Source organism: Uloborus diversus, chromosome 1 (genome assembly GCF_026930045.1).
Source record: "Uloborus diversus isolate 005 chromosome 1, Udiv.v.3.1, whole genome shotgun sequence".
Lineage (NCBI taxonomy): Eukaryota > Metazoa > Arthropoda > Arachnida > Araneae > Uloboridae > Uloborus > Uloborus diversus.
The window spans coordinates 131690332-131716516 of record NC_072731.1 but is presented as its reverse complement, the minus strand read 5'-3'; the positions used below and the strand labels follow the sequence as shown (position 1 = coordinate 131716516).

At 31.8% G+C, this 26185-nt stretch overlaps 1 protein-coding gene across 1 annotated transcript; it reads left to right on the top strand.

Moving 5' to 3' along the window:
• Positions 1-5744: 5744 nt before the first annotated feature.
• LOC129232189 (60S ribosomal protein L11) lies at positions 5745-25819 on the top strand. Its single transcript, XM_054866429.1, has 5 exons — positions 5745-5860; positions 6368-6490; positions 10236-10385; positions 19462-19704; positions 25694-25819. Exons 1-5 carry the CDS (start codon positions 5819-5821, stop codon positions 25730-25732), a joined length of 597 nt encoding a protein of 198 aa, XP_054722404.1. The 5' UTR covers positions 5745-5818; the 3' UTR covers positions 25733-25819.
• The last annotated feature ends 366 nt before the right edge of the window (positions 25820-26185 follow it).

The following is a 26185-nucleotide window of genomic DNA, read 5'->3' as shown; positions in this document are numbered from 1 at the left end:
TATGTTTTTAATTTTTAGTTTTTGTTTTCTCATAAAAATTCAAAATAAGTACAAGTCCTTTTTTGGTGTTCTGAATTGTTTTAATTTTGTTTCATTAAAAAAATGTCTACTACCTTTCATTCTAATATTGTTTTGGTATAAAAATGTTGCTGAAAATTTTAAATAATAGATAGCAGGGGCGTAGCTAAGGGGGGGGTTGGGGACAACCCTCCCCCCCCCGAAATGTTTGTCCCAAATAAAGGAGAGAGAGAGAGAGAGAAAGAAAAGAGAAGAGAAAAGAAAAAGAAAAGAAAAAAAATCAAAAAAAAAATTTCTGAATAACAGTGGTCGAAAATTCACTACGCTCCCCCCCCCCCCCCAGTGCCATTGAAAATCAGCTCAATGAGTGACCCTGAAGCGTAAAGACGCCTCACTCCTCACTGTGCTGCAACATTTTTTTGATAATTGAGTGAAATTTCACACTTTGCTTTAGAAATGAGATTGATTTGTTAAATCTACGAATATGTAGCCTTTTTTTTGTCATAGATTCTGAAAATTGTTAAGTATGTTTAATTTTATGAGCGGCGCAGTGGGAATATTACATCATACAGTTGAATCTGTATGTTTCGAATTTCACAGGAAGGAAAAAAATCGAGATATAGAGGTTTTAAGATACGGGGGCGATAGAAATTTGGAATATGATGGTGAAAATTTGAAATCGATACTATAGACAACATGGGCTCTTGATCAAAATTCCTCTGTATTAGTTTTGTTAGGTCTTTATTCTATTATTACATTATTAAGTGCTTTATTGCCAGTTTAAGGAAACATTTTGACAGTAAAAGAAACTTTGAGCATATCTTTTGATTTTTTCTTTTTCTTGTTTTTTGATTAATTATTTATCCTCTTGAGGTTAGCAATTGCTGCAAATCTAACCTGGCCAATATTCTAGGATTTTCCTTTTTTCTTTACTTGAAAAAATCTTAAACTTTCTTTTCCCTCCTATCATCTTGGTTTTCTTTAAGGAATCATAATTTTAAGAAAGAGAGCGATCACAGAACAGTACTAAACCAGATAACAGAGCAAAATGGCTTTTAACTTGAATGACCTTTAACCATCAACTTGAAATACTCATCCATAATGCAACTAATACTCAACCTGTGAATTTCACCCCTTTACTCCAGGGTTGGGTTTTGGACTGTCCAAAACTGGTTTAGGACAGGACAGGTGGTTTTTACCGTCTAAAACTGTCCAAAAGTGTCCGAAACTGTCTTAAACTGTCCAAAACTATGCTAAAGCTAAAGGGGTGTAATCTAATCAATTTGTTTTAATGCAATATTCGTAATGCATAAATATAGATATTAATGAAGTTTAATTAATGAGTATTTGATAATATTATTCTCCAAATATTCATTTAAAAAATATTTTACTTAAAGAAATGTCAGTAACTAGTACATAAAATCTTCCTTATGTAACAGTTGGTAGAGTTATGAAAAGAAATACACAACACTACCAAGACAACTAATTTCAGTTCCATTTATAACTCAAAGGAATGTTATTAAATATGCAATAAATATTGAGGTGAAAAAAAAGCTTAATTTTTTTAATGGTTTTTGCAAATAATTTTTACATAATGTTTTAATAAAAATTACTTTTTTAATCATAGATTAAAGAACAAGAAATTGATGATTAAACACTTAATTATAAAACTCTTGTGCTATTCTTTTTTTAGTTCATATTTTTAATATAATACATTCTGTAACTACAAAAATTTGTAATTTATTGCATTTAAGTCAATTATTGAACTATATTTTGAACACTTTCTTTTGCACACATGCATAAATGTCGAAAAATTTGGTTAATGAAAAAAAAAAAAACTTCTGCATACAAATTGAAATTTTTAATGAAGAATTTAATTTCTACGTAACTAGATTAAAATCAGCTTTATAAATAAGTTATATACTATATATATATATATATATATATATTTGAATATCCACATTGAATAAATGTATTAAATAATCCAAAAAATAGTTTTGACACATTTTGTTCTGTTTTTGATATTTCCTCACAAATAGTTTCTCAAAAAAAAGTTTTGGATACTTTCGGACACAAGGGTTTTGAACAGAATGGTAAAACCTTGCCAATCCTGCCTTCATTTGCACACATGTATAAACATAGGGAAATTTGGTTACTGATATCAAAAAAATAACAAATAAAAAATAAAATAGACTCATGCATACAAATTGAAATTGTATTCAAGAATTCAACTTCCATGTTACTAGATTAAAATCAGCTGCACAAATAAGTTGAATGTTCTTATTGAATAAATGTTTAATCTAAAGCATTGCTTTAATACATTTTATTCTGTTTTTAATGTTTTTTCACTAAATACAATTTTTCTAAAAACATAGTTTTGGACACTTTTGGACAGTTTTGGACACAAGGGTTTTGTACAGGACGGTAAAAACCAGGGTTTTTACCGTGGTTTTTACCGTAGTGTCCAAAACCTTGCCAACCCTGCTTTACTCTTCTTCCAAGAAAGTGCTCGAAACGACTGTCCTTTCGTTAATCTTCCTAGCAAACCTATTCGTGGAACGCATTTCTCCTTTTTTTGCCCCCTCAGCCCTTTCTGTTTCGAGTTGAAGAAAATGCTTTTGCTTGCTGCTTTGAAGATCATTGGGCTTCGAATCCGAAAATGAGAGCATAGCCGGAATTCGAGACATAAAAGGTTTTTGCTGGCGTTGTGCTGTCATAGTCAAAACGGCCTTTGCTAACCAGAAAATCCACCGCAATCATATCGATTTGTCGAAAATGTCAGCCAGTATTTACTGGGTATTCTTTTAAAAACGTGCAGTCTGAACTATTTAGAATAGTATATTCTAAGTGAACGTTGTTGTATAATGAAGCGAGCAAAACCGATAACAAGCTTTTTAACCCCCCCCCCCCCCCCAAAAATGTAAATGACGAAAATGGTTGCTCTAAAAAGAGAAAGTTAACATCCTCTGAAGAAAACGAAGTACAGTCTGCTGAAGCAGCATTAATTCCATCGAACCCTTCTGAAGGAAATTTTATTTTAATTTAAAAGGAAAACTGCATAGCATTACAGGAATAAAATGTTTAAAAACGAAATGAATCTAAACTGTTCTGTACTATTTCTGTTAGCTTGATGGTTCGCATTAAAAAGTAGAAAATAAACAAGACTTCTGTTTATAACACTCGAAAATTGCTGTTGCTCTCTCAAATAGATATTTATGTAAATTCTAAAGCAGGTAATAAAATTAAAAATAAAAACTTGAAAGGAGAACAGATGGTATGCAGCTTAACTTTCTACCGCCTATATATTTCTTCCCTCTTTTTTAATTCAAATTTTATTAACTGCTTTAGAACTGCTTAGAACTAGCATAAATGTAAATACATATAAAAAGCAACATATAAATATAACGATATGAAAAGTCATTTCATTTTTTGCAGGTTATAGTCAAGAAGTCTTTTTTTTATTTTATTTCATGCTTTTAGTGCGAACCAAGTTAGTAAAAATAGTCTGACCACCGATGAGATTGAAAGTCAAACATCCAGTTCACAGGCGGAAATGGATCCATCTATTAGCTTTCAGGGATGCCAGCTTTTGTAGATGTGTGTTAGCCTCTAAATTAAGCAGTCACACTGAAATGAACGGAACACGCTCATCAGATATTTGATTTTACCCCTGATTTGGACAGACTGGTTTTGACTAGACCTGTTGCTAGAAAGTTTCCCTTTAAATTAAATGGAGAAAAAGGAAAAAAAAGTTAAATTTTCGAAAACATTACAAAAAATTTAAAAAATTAAAAAAAATTCTTTGATTTTGTTTTGTTTGACACAAGTATCGAACTTGGGGCACCCCATTCCAAAGTATGTAAAAGTTCACACACACACACACACACACACACACACACACACACACACACACACACACACATATATATATATATATATATATATATATATATATATATATATATATATATATATATAAAAGAAGTAACCCCCCGAAAGTCGGGTCTAGCTACGCCTCTGATAGATAGTGTACTTTCAAGAAATAAATCTAAAACATTGGAGACATCTGTTTCTTATGCATATACGAATGTTAAAAAAATATATGTCAAAATACACGCCTCCCCCCCTTAACTTCCCAATTCATTTCTGAATATTTCTATCTGCATCTAGTTTCAAATAAAAAGGACCTCTGATTAGTATAATTTCAGTTTTCAACTTTATACAAATTAATCTATTAACTAGGTGTGCCCACTGAACCATTGAAATATTCATAGGTTCTTATTTTTTTTTTTTTTTTTTGGACTGGGGGGGGGAGCGAGATAGGATCCCCGCAGTGTGGGGAGTTCCAGGTCTTAAGGGGTCCAACGGCCTATGAAATTGAAGAAAAAAAATTGAAAAAACCTAGCACTAAAACTTATTTAATGTTACAAATATAACCTGATGGCCTCTGGGGAGGGAGCTATAGAGATTTTGTTGCAGGGATTCCCAAAATATATAGATCCGGGCCTGGATAGGATACCTTGTTTTAAGCTTCTGCATATTTCTATCAAACTTTCCTTTGCATATACATGGGTGCTATCCCCCCCCCCCGTAGGTGGACATTCCAGGCATATATTTCCTTTCGGAATTTTTAAGCTAATGCTAGACTTTTCCATTTAAATCAGAAAATTGTATTTTTTTTCCTTTTATAGAAAAAAAAAATAAGTAATACTTTTGATATCAATTCAAGAAATATTTCTATGTTCAAAAATCTTTATAAAACTTAATTAATGTAGCAAAAACAAGCAATTTTTTTATGTTCGTTATTTGTAGCTTATTTATTTATTTTCATTTTCTTAATCAGTTTTTATTCCTTCATTCATTTTGAATCAATTCAAACTATAATATAATTTTCGTTGTCTCAGAATCTTTTGATTAATTTAAAATTAATCGTATTAAGGAGAATAAGGTTTAAAAAAAAATCTGCTTTTAATTCTGCTAACACAGGGCCATTTTGTCTTTTTCTAATGTTTGAATCAAAATCGAGCGTTTCATTTATTGACAGCATGCATTTTCGAATCCGCGTCCTTACATCCTTCAGAACCCGTTTCAGCCACTCTTCCCGCTCCCGCTTGTGACTATTTTTTTAATGAAACTCGAAAGCGAACAAAGAGCCAATCTTGCAGCTCGGCGGCAATCCTATCTTTCTCCTGTAATCGGTTGCGCTTTCCGAGCGTAGCTGTTGTCGCACCTCTGAAAACTACGTTTTCATATAGAGACTCTAGTATTAGTACAACATCCTAACGCATTTACTTGTTTCCCAAATGGGTGAAGGGGGTGATTGACAGCCGGTCAACCGCAACTGGATTCGCGGCTGAACCAGCTAGGTTGCGTTCAACAAGAGCGACCGGTTAGTTAACAACATGACAGCTAATGATCACGTGCTCCAATCAACCAATCAACTGCTTAGAATGGTAACCACCGTGGTAACCGGTTGATTATAGAACGATTCGGTTAGTAACCAGTCACTTACTGGTCGACCGGTGAGTTTCGTCGAATACAACCCTAGAGTTGCGGTCGACCGGCAAATCAATCGGTGAGGCTCATAAAACGACATCGGAAGCAAAAAGTTAAACCGGTAGCTCTCAAGAAAGCTGCGATTAGTTATCGGTTACTCACGGTAGACGGGTGAGGTTCGCCGAACGCAAGGTTTTGTACTTTATTTTTATAATTTCTATCATTAAGATTTGGCAACGATCTCACTCGCATATCTGAAAACGTGCAAGCAGTGGCTTGTCGGGAAGGGCGAAATACAGTCAACATGGTGAAAAAAGGAACGAGAAATTTGAAAGTCCCCAAGCCTGTATGTTTCAATCCTTTTCAATCAAATTAATCGTTTGTACATTATCACTTTGATTTGTTTAATGTAATTTGGTAAATATTGATTTTTTCAAAGATGTTCATATTTAATGTTCTGTGTACACAATTTTCCGAGTGTTACACACACGGTCAATAATATCCAATGGGTGAAAATGAGATATTATAAGTGTCCAAAAAAACGAAGAATTTGTAATTCAAAAATAAATATATTAAACAACATGCGATCTAAAAGTAGAGGGGAAAATTCGAGTTGTGTAAAGTAAATGCTGAGTATAAGTGAATGAGACGGGTCATTAAAGTGAAATGTAATTGTTCGCAATATTATAATCCGTGTCTCATTGAAGATTTGACAGACTTAGGGTTATTTTGACCTCTCTGCATAACCTGTCATTTTTTTTGCTTTGGCAAATGGAGCCAAGGCCCTTTATTCATGGAGCTAAACATTTTTTTTTTTTCATTTTAAAATTACATTGTGTTATTCTCTTTGTAGAAAAGCCTTAAACATGGAGGCAAAGACAAAGAAAAGAATCCTATGCGAGAAGTCAGAATTCGAAAACTATGCTTAAATATCTGTGTTGGTGAATCGGGCGATAGACTGACAAGAGCTGCAAAAGTAAGTAATTTTGTCATGTTAAAATTTTTTTCTCTCAATTATTATATCAATTACTACTCTCAATTATGTCTATAATTTCTATTTATATTCTGTGCACTTTTGGCAAATTTAAAGCTGACTGAAATATGTAAGCAGTTACGAAGTGCAGATATTGATTCTTGAACGCAAATACAGTGAAGCACCGTTTATACGTTTTTGAAGGGAATGTATGAAACAAGTATAAAGGAAAAACTGTTTAATAGATACACATTACTGTGTACTTGACTCTGCAGTGACCAATTTAAAAAAGTGTAAAAGTGAAAAGTATAAATGGTGCTCCACTGAAGTATCAAGTTAATTGGAATGCATTATACTCAAAGGATTTGGAAACCTTACTGACTAGAACAACATCTCTTAATTTTATAAAACTTACACAACACAAAAACTTTCTCTTACCTTTTTTTGAATATTGCCTGATAATTAAAATTTTAAATCTTTGCTAAAATTACTTTTTAAAGATTTACAGTAATTTCACTAATTTTCAGTTTGATTTCCGCCATTTAAAAAATGAGTTGATGCTGTTCTTTTCTCAATCTCTTGCGAATTTAACTGCCCACTCAGCTCAATCATTTACTAACTTCAATGCAAACACTACTTTCTGAACTATGGCTGAATCATTTCTTTTTGCTCGGGTATGAAATCAGTATAAAATTTCATTACAGTAAACAAATTTAAGAGTCTGTTCTGTAACAAAATTTGACAATGGTTCTCTCCAAAAAGAATATCTTTGATTTCTAGTCTTCCAAATTCCTTTCCAGATTTTGGTTGCTGTAAAGCTTTAACCATGGCAGCTTTTTTCTTTAGAGGCGTGAGATCTGAGAAAAAACCTAATCCAACTAAATCCACACTTGGATATCAAAAGTTGTCCTTTAAACTTTTTAAGTGCTACAAGAGTCACTCCACTATTAGTTTATAGTTCTGGTATTTGGAAGACGTAAGTCATTATGTAGCTCATTGAAGCTACTGAGGGCATTGAGCCAAATTTTTACATGGATTTGTTGCCATGAGCACACGTTCTTTTTAATGCTTGGATCTCATATGATGCTAGCATGAAACGCTTGCAAAAGCACAAAATTTTTAAGCAGTAAATGCCTTTCGCAATCCATCTTGCCCAGTGGAAAGCACCAGGTGAACTAAACATACTACAATGAATGTGATCAGCCTCACTAAGAGCAAGCAGTGATAGCTTAAAAAACTTAATAATCGTGACGAAGTTTGATTTCCTCTTTTAGTTGTTGCCTAAGTAACTCTACAACATGATTGCTTTCAATGTGAAAAATTTTATATTATAATCTTTATTATACTTTAGATGTACAAATTGATAAACAACAAATATTTTTAGGCAGATTTAGAGACCCGACCATTGGATCCGTAATGAAGCATCGACCAGTTTCGGCGCATGCGCAAAGCGGAACTGCCTCTGATGGGTCGGATCTGGCTGACCCACTTGACCCATGCTCAAAGGGGTGTTGAATCCCATCCGACTAAGTTACGATAGCTCGAATCGGATATTGATCGATATCCTAGGTGGTCGGACTTAAAATATATTGTTGACCCAGCAAAATACCAGATAAAAATACGATTTAATAATCGAAATGATGGTTCTGACAATAAAATGAATGCTAAAACAAAATACATGATATGTAATTGTACTTTAAATGAGAATTTAGTCATTCAGGGCGACATGTTAGCATCATCCGTCGTATAATGGAGCACCGACAAATTCCCAACTCCACCCTGCTGCGATGGGTCGGAGGGTTGGACCCTGTTTAAGACAAAATTCGTTGCTTCATTCTTGAATTACGGCTAAAGTCCCATATTGTAGCTGATAACAATGTTTTACAGAACAAGACATCATTTTAAGGGGAAAAATAAAGTAAAACAAAAAAAATGTGAAATATAATGAACAATAAGAAAATTATGTGGCAGCAAATGCCAATGGAAGAAATTGAACAGTCTTGCTTTCATATCGAAGTAAAATAAGAAAAGTTATTTCCAGCTCCAGCTTGTCCTGTAGATGTAGCACCTTTAGATTTATCTCATTTTCTGGACAAGCTGGAAAAGCTTTTCTATGTTTTGTTTTGGAATGAATTCAGCAGTCCCTGCCTCCCAAAAACCCCTCCTACAGGGTTGTTTGGTTTAAACCAATTGGTTTTTTTAAAAAAAACCATGCAATTTTTTTTAAAAATGGTTTTTAAAAGAAATAAGTCAAAAAAAAAATCCATTTTACAGGTTTACATTGATTTCCCCACACATATTGAAAAATGTAAAATTCCATTTATGCTAAGTTGCAGAGATAAATACTAAAATTGCAAAGTTGCTTCTTCAAAATGTATTACTAGCTTTAATCGAAAAAAAATATTAATATATATTTCATATATGTGCCATAAACAGATTTCAGTCAACTTCCATCATTATGCTTAATTTGCATGATTAGTTAAGATTTACTAAGGATTGAATCTTTTATTGTAGATGCAATCCATTATATTGCTCACTGCTGTTGCAGGGGTGTGACATTTTTGCCCATTTATTTGCACTTTCCTGGAATTTTAGCTTTGACTTGTAAGGTAATCAACAGTCTAACTTAATTGTTTGTACCTAAAAATTAAGATTTGTTCTGCAGGATACTTCATATTATGATACATAATAGTTCCTTATATTATAATGTAGGAATTTTTAAATTCCCAGAACAAAATGCAAATGTATGTGTAAAAATTAATTGAGAAATATATAAATCTTCACATATAAACTATGCTCTCCATTGTTTTTTTTTTTTTTTTTTTTTTTTTAAATTTTGTGTTTTCAAAAGATTTTGATTGGCTATACACCTATGCTGCTTTATGACTATTGGATGGAGATAATTCTTAGTTTTTTTCCCCCCCTTTTGTTCATTGGAATTGGGATTTTGGTATTTGCTTTGCCTTAGCTAACCTGTGCAGTTTACAAAAGTTACTTACTCATATTGTTTTAAAAAGAATGTCTAATTCTGGTAGAAAAAAGACCTAATCTGGCTTTCATTTGATGAAATGAAAAATGAAGCCAGAAAATATTAAGAGCTAAGTGTAAAAACAGTGGTCGTGAGATGGAAAGGCAAGTTAAAAGGATGAAAGATAAAATATAAAAATCAGCATTATGTAAGATCAGAAAGAAAAAATATGAAAATTGTTCTTTTGAAAAGATTATGCTTAAAAATATAACTTTTACCTTTATTCGATAATTATTCATATTATGTTGGTTTTATACAGTTTTTTTCTTGGATCTTCATTATATTTTATCTTAACCCGCATCACAACCACTTCTTGAAGTATTTCGTATCATAAAGGGTCTATATATACATGCATACTAATATGTTAATAAAGTCAAACATTTCAATCAATATTTCCCCGTAGAAAGCTATTTTAATTATTTAATTTAGTTACAAGATTTTGTTCTTATCTCTTTAATTAATCAAGAAATTAGGTAGAATGTGACTATTGAATAACTGTTAATTACATGGAACCTTAATTATCTTCCGAAAATTAATTGTTTTTCTCACGAATAGTATTTAAACCAAAAAAAAACCAGTTTAAACCAAAAAAACCTGGTTTAAACAAAAAAAACTTTTTTTCGAAAAAAAAAACGGTTCTTTTACCAACCCTGCCTTCCTAATACTTGTTGACATATGATAGTTGTACAAGATTAGCAAAAATTCTGATTTTCTCTTCAGGTGCTTGAACAGTTAACAGGTCAACAACCAGTCTTCTCCAAAGCCAGATACACAGTGAGATCTTTTGGTATCAGAAGAAATGAAAAGATTGCTGTTCATTGCACTGTAAGAGGTCCAAAAGCTGAAGAAATTTTAGAAAAAGGATTGAAGGTATCTGTTTTGTATTCCATATATTTCTTTGCTCGTAACTAAGTAATACAACCAAACACTTTCTGCTTTCAGAGGGAAAGATAAAAATTTCATGGAATTCCCATAAGTAATTGGAAAAAGTTTTTCTTGGCAATAAAAAAGGATTAAAAGGGGAATGGAAACATTAAATGGGTTTTACAGTTGCTTTAGAACTAAAAATGAACCCTCAACTGTACTGTTCACAGTGGTGTCCTATTTTGTCCACCCGAAAAAAACTGTCCCGGACAAAATGTCATTTTGTCCATTTCATTCACTTTTTTAGTTAACTAAAAGTTTTTAGCTAAACTAATCTAATACAGGGTTTGTACGCTACTTATAAATTCCTGCTTTTTAAGAAAAGAGAATAAGGGCCCTTAAAACTCCTGAATTTTGCTATTATCTTAAATTTTTTATTCTACATGACCTTAAATATTTTTTGCTATCGCCAATCCGATACGAGTCGTTAGTGATTAAGTTTTTCCGTATTTTACTGGAATTCCGCTATTATTTCGTCTTATACCGGAAATCGTGATTTCCCCCCGAAATTTCTGACGATTATGTCGCTAACTATCAATAATATAACATCTTGTAGACTTGTAAAGGACCATTCTAAAAAATTTTTGCTTTAATAAATTCTTTTATTTTCTGTTTTTAGACTTTTGATGCTTTTATTTTGATTAAAATCTCTTGGCATCCAATATGAGGATCGAATTTTTTCTGATTTTCAACGCTTCTTATGCTAATCGCTGGCTGAAATTAATTTTTGTTTCAACTTAGACTTTATTTAAATCAGTTTTTTTTTTAATTTGTAGATATTAATTACTCAGCATGAGTAAACATAACATAACAATAGATCAAAGAGCAACTTATAGCTAAACAGTAGTACCACTATTTCCTGAAACATAATTGTTAAAATTTGTCAGTTTTCTATGTTTATCAGCGTAGAGTCACACAAAAGTTTTGAAATGATCTACAAAATTTTGGATCTATTTTGAAAATAAAAATAATTTGTACTTTTTTTTCTAAAGGATCCCTAAAATTTAAATTGAATTTTCTTGATTTCAATCTTGTATGAGTGACCTTCTATTTCTATGCCAAAATCAAACACAAGTTTAGCTGTCTTTTTTTTTTTGGTTAGGAAATTGTTAGTACCTGTTTTGTTTTTAAGAAAATACTAATTTTAAATATCACTTATTTTTTATTCATCCTCAAAATAAAACATATTTCAATGGTTTACCTCCCCCCTCCCTGTATTTTTTTTTTTTGAAAATCGTTGTAAAAAAACCATTGTTGAAAATCATTGAAAAAACCATTATTGAAAATCATTGTAAAAGCCTTGCTTGAATTAAATACAGACATTTCATTTGTAGACAAACCAAAGATGGAAACAAAAAATTTTTAAATCTAAAATATAAAAATCTCATGTCATGGTGTTTGTTCAAACTCCTCCCAGACGGCTCGACCGATTTTTACGAAATGTTGGGTAGATATGAGAATAGGTAGTAAAATATATTTCATACTGCTAAGTAGTTAGGATGTTCCTATCCGAAATTTGTTTGGCTACTAAATGTCAAAATGACCTCTGGTAAAACAAAGAAAACCCCATAGAGCAGCTTTTCTTAAATTGTGTTCTGCAGAACCCCAGGGTTCCATGCTATTTGTATACAGTAGGCGCCGCTTAATGTGATCATGGTTAATGTTGTCATTCGCAATACAGTTACGTCTGAAACTTAGATGCCATATTTGGTCACTCACAAGATGGTAGTAGGCAAAGTACTTAACTGCTTAAGTTTGCAAAAACAATGTATCATTTGATGTTTATTCAAATGCAAACTAATGAAAATAACGCAAAATGTTCTGTAAGCATTTCATTTTTTTATTCATTTATTTTTTATTGTTCAAAACGCTTTTCTTGAGAAATGAAAATGTTGTAATTAAAATTTCATCTTATCCGTATTGCATTGGACACTAATGTGCTAAAAGCTATAACAGTTCAATTAAATTGATGTTTAATGATACTTTTACATTTTATAATTTTTTTTTGTTCCAAATTCAAAAACTTAAATCCTAATTTTTAGCGCTTGAACCCTAATGTGCCATAAATAACCGACTCTTTCATCTAAATTATTGTTTTTTGAGGGTTTTTAATTATTAAAATTACTTTCATATCCTAAATTTATCTCTAGTCGCCATGTTTGGTCATTTGCAAGATGGAAGCAGACAAGACTATTTAATTGCCTGAATTTCCAAACACAGAATTGGATGCCTATCTCAGTGCAAACTACTTAAAAGTAACATAAAAAGAGCCAGAATTTTATATATATTTTTTAAATTAGTTATTTTCTAGAAAAGTGAAATTTTGTCAGCATAATTGTATTTTTTCTAAAATGCAGTTTCCTGCCAACTTTGCATTGATTTATTCAGGCCTGGATCCAGGGTTGGCAAGGTTTTGGATACTACGGTAAAAACCCTGGTTTTTACCGTCCTGTCCAAAACTATATTTTTAGAAAAATTGTATTCTGTTAGAAAACATCAAAAACAGAATAAAATGTATCAAAGTAATGTTTTAGATAGAACATTTATTCAATGAAAACATTCAACTTATTTATGCAGCTGATTCAAAACTAGTTATATAGAAGTTGAATTCTTGATTAAAATTTCAATTTGTATGCATGATTTTATTTAGCTTTTTTATATTAGTAACCAAATTTCCTTATGTTTATGCTGGTGGGCAAATAAAAGCAAGGTTTTTATCATCCTGTTCAAAACCATTGTGTTAGAGGTGCAGATTAGCGGTCGCCACCAAAGATTTCAGCACCGATCGCCACCGGGTGACCAAAGGGGAAAAAAATCCCCCCAAGTTGAAGTTATCGATTGCACTGTGCTTTCGGATCCAGTTTTTCATGCTGTGGTAGTCACTCGTCTAGACACGACGTCACTTACTGACTTTCAAGAAAAGTTGAAATGTTGCCCCCCTCCTCGCTGATTCGTTGACCACTTCCCGTTTGCTACACCTACACTGCGTTCGGGGCTTAGAGCGTTGTTCAGAGAGGGGGTGGGGGTGAAAATTGAACCCCCCCCCCCCCCCGGGGGGGGTCCAGCAGACATGATCCCCAAACCCAATCAAGGTCAACACCGCAGCATCTGCAGTGCCTGAGGAGGGGAAACGTAAAATGGACCATATTCACGGTTTGGCAACGGTCCCATCAGCTGTCCGTCTGTGGGTATTTTGACCAATCACGCAGTGTCAGCAGTGCTAAAAAAACTCGTTTTATTTAAGGATTACTGGACTTCATGCGCATAATGAACATGTTTAGAGCTTAAAAAGACTTACTAATGTATGGAAAATGCCGAGAAACGGAGAAAATAAAAAGAGATCATCATTCTTTTACAGCGTTTCTTAGTTAGAAACGTAAAAAATCTCCCATTTTTAAATAGAAAAAAGAGTTTATAAGCCACACAAAAGCAAGTGTTATTATACGCTGTAGTGCCAGATTTTCGTCTGCTACAGTTCCCACAATGCACTGCAGTGAGGGTTTTTACCCGCAGTGACGTCAGGTGAATACTGTCCATTCTGATGACTTTTTAAAAGGTTAAAAAAGGCGAGTAGAGGTAGCTCAAAGAGAATAAAATTGGATACATCTTCCAAGACTTTATTTCAGTTCTTCAAAACGAAGACAACCAGCATCAAGTCGGTTCATTTTTCATTATAGAAATTTTTTTTTTTTGGGAAGATTACTGTAACGTGTGTGACAAACTAAACATGGCACCAAATACATTATTTTTCTGCTGTATAATACGCTATCTATTTAAAAATCAATTTTTAGAAGTACCAAATTACTTTAAAGTGGCCGACTTACACCGGTGTCATAAACTTTTCACGACTTGCTTCGCGAAAATCTGCTTCCCTTGTTCCTTTTACATCTTGCAAATACTTTAATATAATATTTTTTTTTTCAATCTGAAAATATTTTGACAGATGCAGCGTTAAATTAGCTTATTTAATGTTTAATTTTCATGACTTTTTATTTAGGGAGCCATATTAAATTTGAAATCGTACTTCGTGTGAAAAATTGCACTTCGTGATTTAGATTTCAATCCTTTTACACCTTGTAAATATTAAAAATATTTTTTTAAATCGGAAGTTATTTTGCGCAGGCTAAATTTAATTAGCTTATTTCGTGTTTGATTTTAATGAATGGATTTATTTTTGGATCCATGCTTCCTTTGTAATCGTACTTCGCGGGGAACTGCACCTCGTGGTAGAGTTTTCAATAGTTTTGCATCTTGTTCATTTCTTAATATTTTTGACAAATGAAAGTTATTTTGACGTATACTACCGTAGATAAGCTTGGTCTATGTTCCATTTTAATAAAAGAATTTTTGAAGCCACGCTTCCTTTGTAATCGTACTTTGCAGGGAATTGCACCTCGTGGTTGACTTTTCAATCCCTTTGGATCTTGTACAGATTTTAATATTTTTGATAATCGGAAGTTATTTTGGCACAGGCTGCCTTAAATTAGCTTATTTTTATGTTTATTTTAAAGACTTGATTTATTTTTGGAATCATGCTTTCTTTGTAATCGTACTTCGCGGATAACTATAACCACGTGGTTGAGTTTTAAATCCTTTTGCATCTTATACATATCTTAATATTTTTGACAGACGAAAGTTATTTAGACAAATGCAACCTTATATTACTTGTTTTATGTTCTATTTTTATAAAAGAATTTATTTTTGAAGCCATGCTTCCTTTGTAACCGCATTTCGCGGGGAGCTGCACCTCGTGGTTGAATTTTCAATCTTTTTGCATCTTGTACAATTGTCTTCATATTTTTGATAAGCAAAAGTTATTTTGATGTGTGCTACCTTAGATTAGCTTGTTTCATGTTCTATTTTAATAAAATTTATTTTTGGAGCCATGCTAACTTTGGAATCGCACTTTGAGGATAATTGCACCTTGTGCTTTAGCTTTCCTTTTGCATCTTGTACCAACATATTTTAATTTTTTTGGCAGTCGGAAGTTGTCAGCTTATTTTAAGTTTTATTTTAATAAATAATAAATGCAATTATTTTCGGGAAACGTGCCGACATTGCACACCAGTTTTGCTAATCTTTTTGCATTTTTTAAATACTTCAGAAGTTTTGATAATTGAAAGTTATATTTTAATAACTAAAAAGTAATAAATCCTGTTCATATATTTATTTTTCCAAGCTTTATTTTAATCAATTTAATTTTATCCTAAAATATTAAATCTAAACATTTTTTTTTGCTGTTGAATTTGAAATGTATTATTTCTATAAACGATACTAAATGTCGTATGTTGATAGGCAGATTTCTAGAGTAGTGGATAGCTACTTTATTATTAGTTCAATTCTAATTCAGACTTTTAAAAAAACCCTTTTGTTCGCAAACTACAAATATTTTTCTAGTTTGTTTTTATTATGTGGTTTTGAATTTTAAAATTTGGTCCTACAAATTTAAATTTGCAAATATGTTGGCTAGGGGGATTCCATGAAAAGTGAAACCAGTAGGTCAAACAAATATTAGATTTTTAACTTAATGTGTTCCTCCATCCTATTTCAATCCAAATCATTCTCAGATTTCTTCAATGAGAGAAGGAAAATACTTACCAATCTTCACTGGTACTGATTTGTATTGTGCTAAGATTTTTAATACATAGATATATAAAATATATGTACAGTGAAGCAGAGTTGATACGTTTTTGAAGGGACTGTATGAAAAAAGTGTATAAGGGGAAAAACGTACAATAGGTATGCATTAAAATGTATTGGATTCTGCAGGGACCAATTCAAAAAACGTACCAAAGAGAAATGTATAAACGGTCTTTTCTGTATATATATATATATATATATATATATATATGTGTGTGTGTGTGTGTGGGTGTATGTTTGGCTACCAAAAATTTGAAGTGGCTACCAAAGTTTTTGGTGTTGGTAGCCACTGGCTACCAAAGAAAAATACCAGTCTACACCTCTACATTGTGTCCAAAACTACTTTTTGAGATTTTGTGAGAAAATATCAAAAACAGAACAACATGTATCAAAATTATATTTTTGACCATTTAATATATTTATTCAACATTCAAGTATAAATATATATATGTATATATATATATATATATATATATATACATACTTATTTATGTAGCTGATTTTAATCTAGTTACATAAAAATTAAATTCTACAATAAAAATCTCAATTTGCATGCGGAAGTTTGTTTTTTTTCCACAAGCCAAATTTTTCAACATTTATGCATGTATGCAAAAGAAAGTGTTCAAAATATGGTGTTATAACTGACTTAAATGCAATAAATTAATTTTTTTTATAGTTACAGAATGTATTATATTAAAAATATGAACAAAAAAAAGAATAGCACTAGTTTTATAACATAAGTGTTGCATCAATTTCTTGTTCTTTCATATATGATTTTAAAAATAATTTTCGTTAAACCATCATGTAAAACTTATTTGAAAAAACTATTTTAATTTTTTTTTCTTTGGCTCCTAAATATTGCACATTTTGTAATATTCCTTTGAGTTATAAATGGAACTGAAATTAGTTGTCTTGGTTGTGTTGTGAATTTCCTTTCATAACTCTACCAACTGCTACATAAGAAAGTTTTTATGTAATAGTTATTAGCAATTTTTTTTTAAGTAAAATATTTTTAATTAACATTTTGGAGAAAAATATTACCAAATATTCATCAATTAAACCTCATTATTATTTATAATTATGCATTACGAATATTGCAGTAAATACGAATTGATTAGATAACACCTCTTTAGCTTTAGCATAGTTTCGGACAGTTTTGGACGGTAAAAACCACCTGTCCTGTCCTAAACCAGTTTTGGACAGTCCAAAACCCAACCCTGCCTGGATCTATTAAATTTTAGTCCCCCTTGCAACAAAATCTGTAGGGCCCCTACCCAGAGGCCAGCAGTGTATATTTGTAACGTAAATAATTCTTAGTGCCAGTTTGTTTCCATTTTTTGTTCAATTTCTTCGTTTGGCCCTCCCGCATTGGGTGGTCTGTGGGTATGCAGATCCAAGCCTAGATTTATTTCATCTATTTATTTTGGAGAAGAAAAACCACAAAATGCATGTTTATTACTTTTAAAATGTAATTCTGTTCAGTTCTATTCATTTGTTTTTTCATGAAAGTAGTAAAAACTCCTCTCCCATTTTGTTCTTCAACACTTGGCGAGAGTGGTGGCCACCAAGTTTTTTGGGTTTGCTGGCCACTTAGAAATTTTCTGAATCTTGACCTTCAATCATTCGCGTAATGTTATCAGAGTCACGAAGTCCCTTAACACTTGGATGTTAACACACGTTAAAAAAGACGATATTGTGGTCAGCGTCTTCTTTTATTGTTATCACTTTTTCATGAACTTACAATTTTTTCCCCATTTTTGTTCCTCAATTAACAGAAATGCATAGGCAAACCCTGACAAGACTAACTTTTTGTGTAGCATTTTGTGGTTTTCAATAGCAGTTCGAAATTTTTCTAGGGATGAAACTACAGAAAGTTCGCCCCCAGTGACCACAGACTCGCCTATTATTATGTGATTAAAAATTGCATAATTTAGCTTAAACTTTTTATAATTCAGATATTTCCATTCTGTTGATTTATAATTTAAAACTGCGTTCAGTTGAGTCATTGTGGTTTTAATTTGAGGTTGCCAAAATAAATGCACCTTAATTGGGAAAAAAAATCATTTTGTGTCTCCTGGATTCTTTTAGGCTGTTATCAGTCTGTTATTGTTATCAAATTGTATTTGTCCCAAAGTAATCACATTAAGCAGCGCCTACTGCATTTTCTTTTCACACCTTTCAAATGTGTCATTTAAAAAATCGACTAAAGCAGGGAGTGATTACGTTGTACCTAACTTTACCAAAATTCCGTTATTTATTCGTCTGGTAATACCGGAAATCTGATTTTTTCGTTAGACAAATTTCTTCCCCACATCCGAATTTTTTTTTCAAATTTATGACGATTATGTAGATAGTTATTTGTAAAATAACATCTTGTAGGTTTGTTAAAATACCATTTTCAAGTTGTTGTTTTTTTTTTTTTTTGCTTCTATAAATTCTTTTATTTACCTCCCCCCCCCCCCCCCCCATTGTATTTGAATTTGATTCCGAGGCTGCTGACGTCAAAGAAAATGCAGTAAATGCATATTTTACTATAAATTTATGTAGTATGTTTGTGCGTTCAATGTTTTGTATGAAAACAAAAATAAATAATATTAGAGTTGTACATATTTTTTCTGAAATAAGTTTTAAAAAATACATCTTTAAACAGGAAACTAGTCATTAAAATGAACTCCTGCGAAACTCCTTAAAAACTCACTTTTGATTTTCAAAGTTGAGTATGAACCCTGTAAAGTAATGACTTTTAAAAAGTACATTTACTGTCACTTTCGCAACTAATCCAAGCATTTTTACTTATCTGGGTTAGCCACTACAGGAACAGTTGTATTTTTCGACTAAGATAATGCAAATTTTTTATAATCAAAAATAGCATAGGGTTATAATACCATAAGGTTTTAATTTCGAAATTTTTTCGAGATCAATCTCAAAACGCCCATTTTTCACCTAATGTCTCCAAAGATAACATGAAATTGGGTTTCAAAATCTTGAAGCGAATCTTGATTTTTTTGCATACTCTTCAGGTTGAAGTCTTTGAGAAATTTTTTAATGTCCTTAAGTCCTTGAAAAGTACTTGAATTTTATTTGCAAAATGGATGGGGAACCCTGTGAGAATTATCCCACAATTATGTTTATCGTCAAACTTGCTACCAAGCTTCCCCTCTACCACATCTATGTATGTGAGTAAATAGATATGATATATATCATAGTGGGGGGGGGGGTTATTATGTTTTTAATCAAATTAAGGTATTGGAAATTTGTTGTGCAATGTGTGGAATTTTAGACATTCTACTCTGGAAAACCTGAAAATCTAAAGAGGTTGTCTGGAGAGTACCACCCTGTTTGTAAAAAGCTATTTAAAAGTAATTTCGGTTTTCTATTGCAGGTCAGAGAATATGAATTGAAACGTGAAAATTTCTCAGACACCGGAAACTTCGGCTTTGGTATCCAAGAACATATAGATTTAGGTATCAAATATGATCCTACTATTGGTATTTATGGCTTGGATTTCTATGTTGTCTTAGGAAGACCTGGATTCAATGTAGCTTATAGAAGGAGGAGGAAGGGAACAGTTGGAGCAAAGCACAGATTGTGTAAAGAGGAAGCTATGAAATGGTTTCAGCAGAAGGTACTAGTGCATTTTATGTTTATCTTTCATTTATTTATTTTGCCAATTTTTAATATTCTGTGGTATGCAAAGCATTTTACTTTTTACTTGATAATTCTAACTTGCTTCAGATGTCATGGTTCGTACGCCCTTGAAAAACCTTGAAAAGTGCTTGAAAAAAAAACTTCATTTTCAAGTGCTTGAAAACCTTGAAAAAGTTTCTTAACGCGAAAAATTGCTTCTGGTGTTTGAAATTTCAATCTTTTTGCATCTTCCAAATATTTAAATATATTCACTAATCGGATATTATTTTCATATTTGCTACCTTAGATTAGTATATTTTATGTTTAATTTTAGTAAAATATAAGTTTATTTTATGGGAAACATGACAACATTAAATTTAATTCGCGAAAATTTGCTTCCCTTGTTCGAGATTTCAATCCTTTTGCATTTTGTAAATATTTTTATATTTTTGGCAATTAGTAGTTATTTTGACACTGCTACATCAGATTAGCTTATTTTATTTTTTATTTTAATAACTAAAGAGTTAAAGAATTTATTACCTTGGTCTTGTTTAATTATTTGCTTATTTATTTTTGCAATTTTGAATTTGATTATCTTTACCTAATTTTTGGTCATAACAGATTTTTCGAAAAAAAATTAAAATTTCAGCAGTTGAGCACCTAACAAATTAACTTAAAGTTTGTATTTTAAATATAAAGCTGATTTATATAATTTTATTAAGTTGAATTTTATTTATAAGTACATCATTTTTTTATGTCTGCTAAAATAAATAAGGTGTATAACAGGGGTGGTTGTATTATGATTATTTACTTGAAATCCAGTAGTGTTCGTTTTTATGCTTTTACCTCCCTATATCTCCAATTTCCCCTTTTCCTCAAATGTTCAAAATTACTACTTTATTAAGGTTGTGGGTACTTCGAGCAGCTTACTGAAAGAGGCTTTAATCAGCAAAGTGGTAGATAGCTAAAGGAGGGTCATTCATCTTCATTTGGATCAAATAAATTGACCAGGACCAGCCTAGCTAGTCCCAGTGCCTGTTGCTGGTTATCAACAGGCACTGGGCATGGTATTTCTATGCAAAATATTTTGACTTAATAAACCATTTTATGAATTGTATGCATAGCAAAAGTTATTGTTGTACATATGTATATTCAAGTAATAGGGGTCTTAGGTTTAAAAATTATTCCCCCCCCCCCCCTCGCCCCATTTTGCTCTTTGAAACTTTCAGGTAATTTTTTATGAACTCACAATCACAATTACACCTGAATATTATTGCCTTTCTAAATTTAAATTCTGATTTCAACAATAACCCATTTGTTCCCAAAATAAAACTACTTTTGTCATAACATATGTCAGCTTCTTGTGAATCTTTTCAATTTCGAAATATGGCTCTATAAATCTGAACTTGCACATTTATTGTCTATTGCAAGTTAATCAAGGAAAGCTGAATAGGCTCAAGTTTGCATTCAGAGTATTTATCACTGTTTAAGCTGCTTTTGTATATTTTGAGGTGTAGAGACTGGACTGTGGACTTTCATAAACTTTTCTTACTTCCTAATTTTTAAATTTACTCGAGGACAGTTGAAATGCCTTATTGGCTGAACAGCTAATAATACATACATACAAATAATTGATTTGCATACTTATAAATGATTTGCAAACCTAATATTTTTAGAACTTAATAGTGCAAACTGAAATAACTTTCTGGGTAGTGTTTTTGTCCTAACCGCCCTTATATTGTAATAAACCACTCTATAGCTATTGTTAATAAATGTTGAAACCAGGGGGGGGAGTGACTTCAAAAACTCCTCTCTGGCAATGCTATTGAACTTGGGTATTTTAGTTTCTTCCCATGAAAGTTAAAAGCACTTATGAAAGGTTTTTTTTTAAGTATTAATTTGCTGATTCTAGAAAATATACAAACCTCTAACTGCGGCAACCTTTGAAAAACCTCAAAATTAAACCTCTTGGTATCTGCTTCTCTTTATGACCAAACTTTTCAAACATTTTCAGAAAAGCTTTCGACGCAGTAGATCTTTCATCAAAGTGTCTCTCGTTGTAAAAAAAAGCAATTTTGTTTTCCTATACTTTTTTGTATTATTGTCTTATTTCTATGTGTTTGTAGTAAATGAAATCTGCATACAATATTTTTAGTACAAATTTCTGATATTGCCTTGAAAACAAAATTTTTTACCTTGAAAAGTGCTTGAATTTTTTTCTGCCTAAAGGGTATGAACCCTGGATGTGCTGAAAGTTGACGAAATGATTGTATTAAGTGAAAAAATAGTAATGTTTTGAGAACATGAATTTTTGGAAGTTTAAGAAAATCTCGTTTGAAAATAAAACTTACATACGTTTTAATATATTCCTGTCCCATTAGTTGACTTACTTTTAATCTACGTAAAACTAGAATTTGGTTTTTTCTTGAAAGCCCTTGATTTAAATATTAAAACTGAAAATATTTTTCTTGAGCCCCCTTTATTTCAGCAAAAGGATTTTTTTTTCTGGGTTATATATAATCCACAGGTTCTAGTTATTATTCATTTTATTTAAATGCATTCCTAGGTGCTTATTTAGAATTTTGTGCAGCCTATTATAAGAATTTTCAGTTTACGTCACAGAACATAAAAAGAGGAAATTCTGCTGCAGGGTTCCTCTACATCTTCCTTTGATTCAGAGAGAGGTCCCAACCCTTTTAAATGTGGACTTGTCTTCGATTTTGGTACAGAAATAAAATCATCTATCAAAATTTTGATAAAATACTCCAGATTTTTCTTGTGTTTTTACCTGCATCTCCTACTTTTGCTAAGAATTCATGTTGCTTATAAGCATAAATAAACTTATTAAAACATTCCCCTCACCTATAAGTAGCTTTTGGGTCCTGCATGGGCTAAATTTAAGAAAATTTCACTTAAAATTTGACTTCAAAAACTCCTCTCTGGCAATGCCATTGAATTTATGTATTTTGGTTTCTTTCCATGAAAGTTAAGCACTCATGAAAGGTTTTTTTCCTTTAATATTAATTTGCTGATTCTAGAAAATGTACTTTTTTGAATGTGGAGATTGTAAAATTAAACCTCTTGGGATCTGCTTCTCTTCATGACCGAACTTTTCAGACATTTTCAGAAAATATTTCGACACAATAGGTCTTTCATCAAAGTGTCTCTTGTTGAATTTTATTTTTCTATACTTTTTTGTATTATTACCTTATCTCTATGTTTGTAGTAAATGAAATCTGCATGCAATATTTTTAGTACAAATTTATGGTATTACCTTGGGGGGGGGAAAAGTTTTTCCTTGGAAAGGCTTGAATTTTTTTCTCCCTGAAGGGTATGAACCCTGAATGCTTAAAAGTATGATGCTGCACTTAAAAAGACACAAGTACATGCTACCTGTGAAGGTACTCGAAAGTACAGTTCGCTCACAGATAGTTAAGGTATGAGTGGGGGGGGGGGGTTCGCCTGCAAATAGGTTATAAATGTTAAGAAATGTGCTTTTCTTAATGGTTACAGATTTTGCTCACTTTAAGTTGATTTGTCGCACAAAATGGTTCTCGATAAGGTATCAAGTATAGTAGTGCATGTGGAAAGAATTGTAAAACAATGATGTTACATTGAATGTTACTGATTATCTTGATGAATATTGTTGCCTTCCTTCTGATGTTTTATTCAAATTTCCATGCCTATTATTCAAGATATCAGTTTTAGTTTTGTTATGTTTTGATGTATTAATTTATTATTCATTTAAGTTTTCCACAATCATGTTGACATTTTTGCATGCAATAATGTTTTAGATATGTGTTGATATTTTTTATGTGGTAATATTTTAGAGATACTGTTCTAGTTACCTAATGGTGAAAAGAAAATTATTCTTAAATGCAATAGAATTATTTCTTACTATATTTTTAAAATCTAATTTCTTGGTGTGTTTTTTTTTTTTGGTTTCTATGCTTTTTTCATAGTAAATAAGCTTTTATTTTAAGTGCAATTTGATGTGATGAAGACCTTTTCAGCCATATCAAGTTCAAAAAAATTGGTTTGCTCTGTTTTTATATGTTATATGCTCTGTTTTTTAAGGAGTTATTGTGTGAGGGGGTGGAGATAGTCCCTAAGCTCTCAGGTCGCCAATTCTAAGATATGGTGATGGCTATAAGCTTAGAAGATATATAAGTGCCTCAAAATGTTGCAAATGTTTAAATAAGACTCATGATGAAAATTTTGTTCTCTGTACATTCTTGAAGAGTATTGTTGCCTTCCTTCTGAAGTCTTATTTAAATTTTGATTTAGAATGTTCCTAATTTCCTTTTCTTTTTCAAACTTGTTGAGAACATACATTGCACAAAATAATTTTTTATGTAGGTTAAATAACCAAAAATATTTTTGTGCTAAAGTAGATCGCTCTCTGCAACCCATAAGTACTAATTTACTACTTATGGTACTTTACGGAGCAACATTTCAAAAGTGTATTTAGCGTGATTTCCACTGTGAATAATGATTGTGTTATAAAAGTGCCTCAAAGTGTCACAAATTTTCAAATAAGACTTATGATGAAAATTTTTTAATTTTCTGTACATTCTTGAAGAGTATTGTTGCCTTCCTTCTGAAGTCTTATTTAAGTTTTGATTTAGACTGTTCCTAATTTCCTTTCCTTTTTTAAACTTGTCGAGAGAACAAACATTGCACAGAATAATTTTTAGATAGGTTAAATAACCAAAAATATTTTTGTGCTAAAGTATATCGCTCTCTGCAACCCATGAGTACTAATTTACTACTTATGGTACTTTACAGAGCAACATTTTAACAGTGTAATGATTGATTTCCATTATGAATCACGACTGTTATAAAATTTCCTCAAAATGTCGCAAGTTTTCAAAGAACCCCATTAATATTTCTTTCGAGAAAACGAAATGATTATCATTCGCTTTCATTATTATTTTCTTCAATATATTAGAAACTAGTATTGATCTCATGACTATTTTACTACTGTGACTGTACTATGTCGAGCAATTACTTTTCTTTACTATATTAGTCATTGTGTAAAAAAAAAAACCTGCTAATTTTTATTTTGTTCTGAACTAATTTTGGAGCAAAAGCAATATTGCAAGATTCTGAAAATCTGTTACACACGGAAACAGGCATCTATGTAGTTTTGCCAGTTGGAGTTAAGATTTATAAGGCAGCATAGTTAAATTTAGATCAACACATTCTAAAAATGCAAAATTAACTTGAAAAATTAACTGGTTTTAAACAATAATTTTGTTTAAAAAATCCCTTGATTTTACTTGTGATTTAAATTAACAAACCCTGCTCAAAGGTAACAATTTTATAATGTATGCAACATTTTTTTTTTGTGTGTGTGTGTGTGTCCGTCCAATAAATCCTATATTTTTTCCAAAAATTTCCCATATTTTGTCAGTTGGTCACTTGGATCCCTGTATTTGCGCCATCGAAATTCTGAAATTTTGTTGAGAAAGTTAATTGGGCGTAGATAATTGTGTTACATAAGCTAGGAAAGAAAATTAAAAAATATGCATCTACAGTCTTAGTATTTGTGAAGTGCCTCCTCGGGAAAATGTTGTAGAGATTGTAGTTCATACCTGCCAACCCTTCCGGACTTTCATATCCTTTTCCGGTTATGAGCAAAATCTTCCGAATTTTTCACGTTTTATAGCGGAGGAATGTATCTCGCCAATTTTGGCGCTAACGATACTTTTGTGGAACACAGCACCGGGTTTTAGGCCAAGTAGCCAAGGAAAGGTTGCCGTAGGAGAATGGCATGAGAAGAAGTGAGGCAAGATTATGACGACAGTGAGTGATACATGGCATGACTTTATCGGGATCCAATCGAATTTCATGAAAATCGTTCAAATTGTCTAGGTGCTATGCGTGTCACAGAGATTCAGACAGAGACTTTGATCTTTATTATTAAAGAATATTAACGTGCATGTTTGAATAACTTTATTTACTTGTTTATTTTTTTTTTCTAGTATGACGGTATCATCCTTCCAAGCAAGAGTGGCAAATAAAGTGGAATTTGCAAATAAAAGAACTGTACTCTTTGTTAATGTGATCATTCATTTGTTTTACATAATACATTAAACATAGCATGTTTATGTTGGTTGAAATAGTTTTTCCTCATGTTGATTTACTTTTGGAGCACTCAAGCACATAGCATCCAGGGATAATAGTTTAACTTCGTTAGGGATCATCTTTATGGAGCTGGAACAAAAGGAAAGTTATCTTCTCACTCATTTAAATTTAGCTGATGTGTGAGGGGCTCTACGAGCATGTCGTGGCTTATCCTTATAAAGTACATGTAAAACTAGATCAAGGTCAGGTGGAGTAACATACGCCAGTTTTTTTTATTAAATACTTTTGCAAGGTTCGTACGCTCCGGGAAAACTAGGAATTGTCAGGGAAAATGACACAGGTCAAAATATCTGGGAAGAATCACAGGGAATTTCCCAAATTTGTCACCA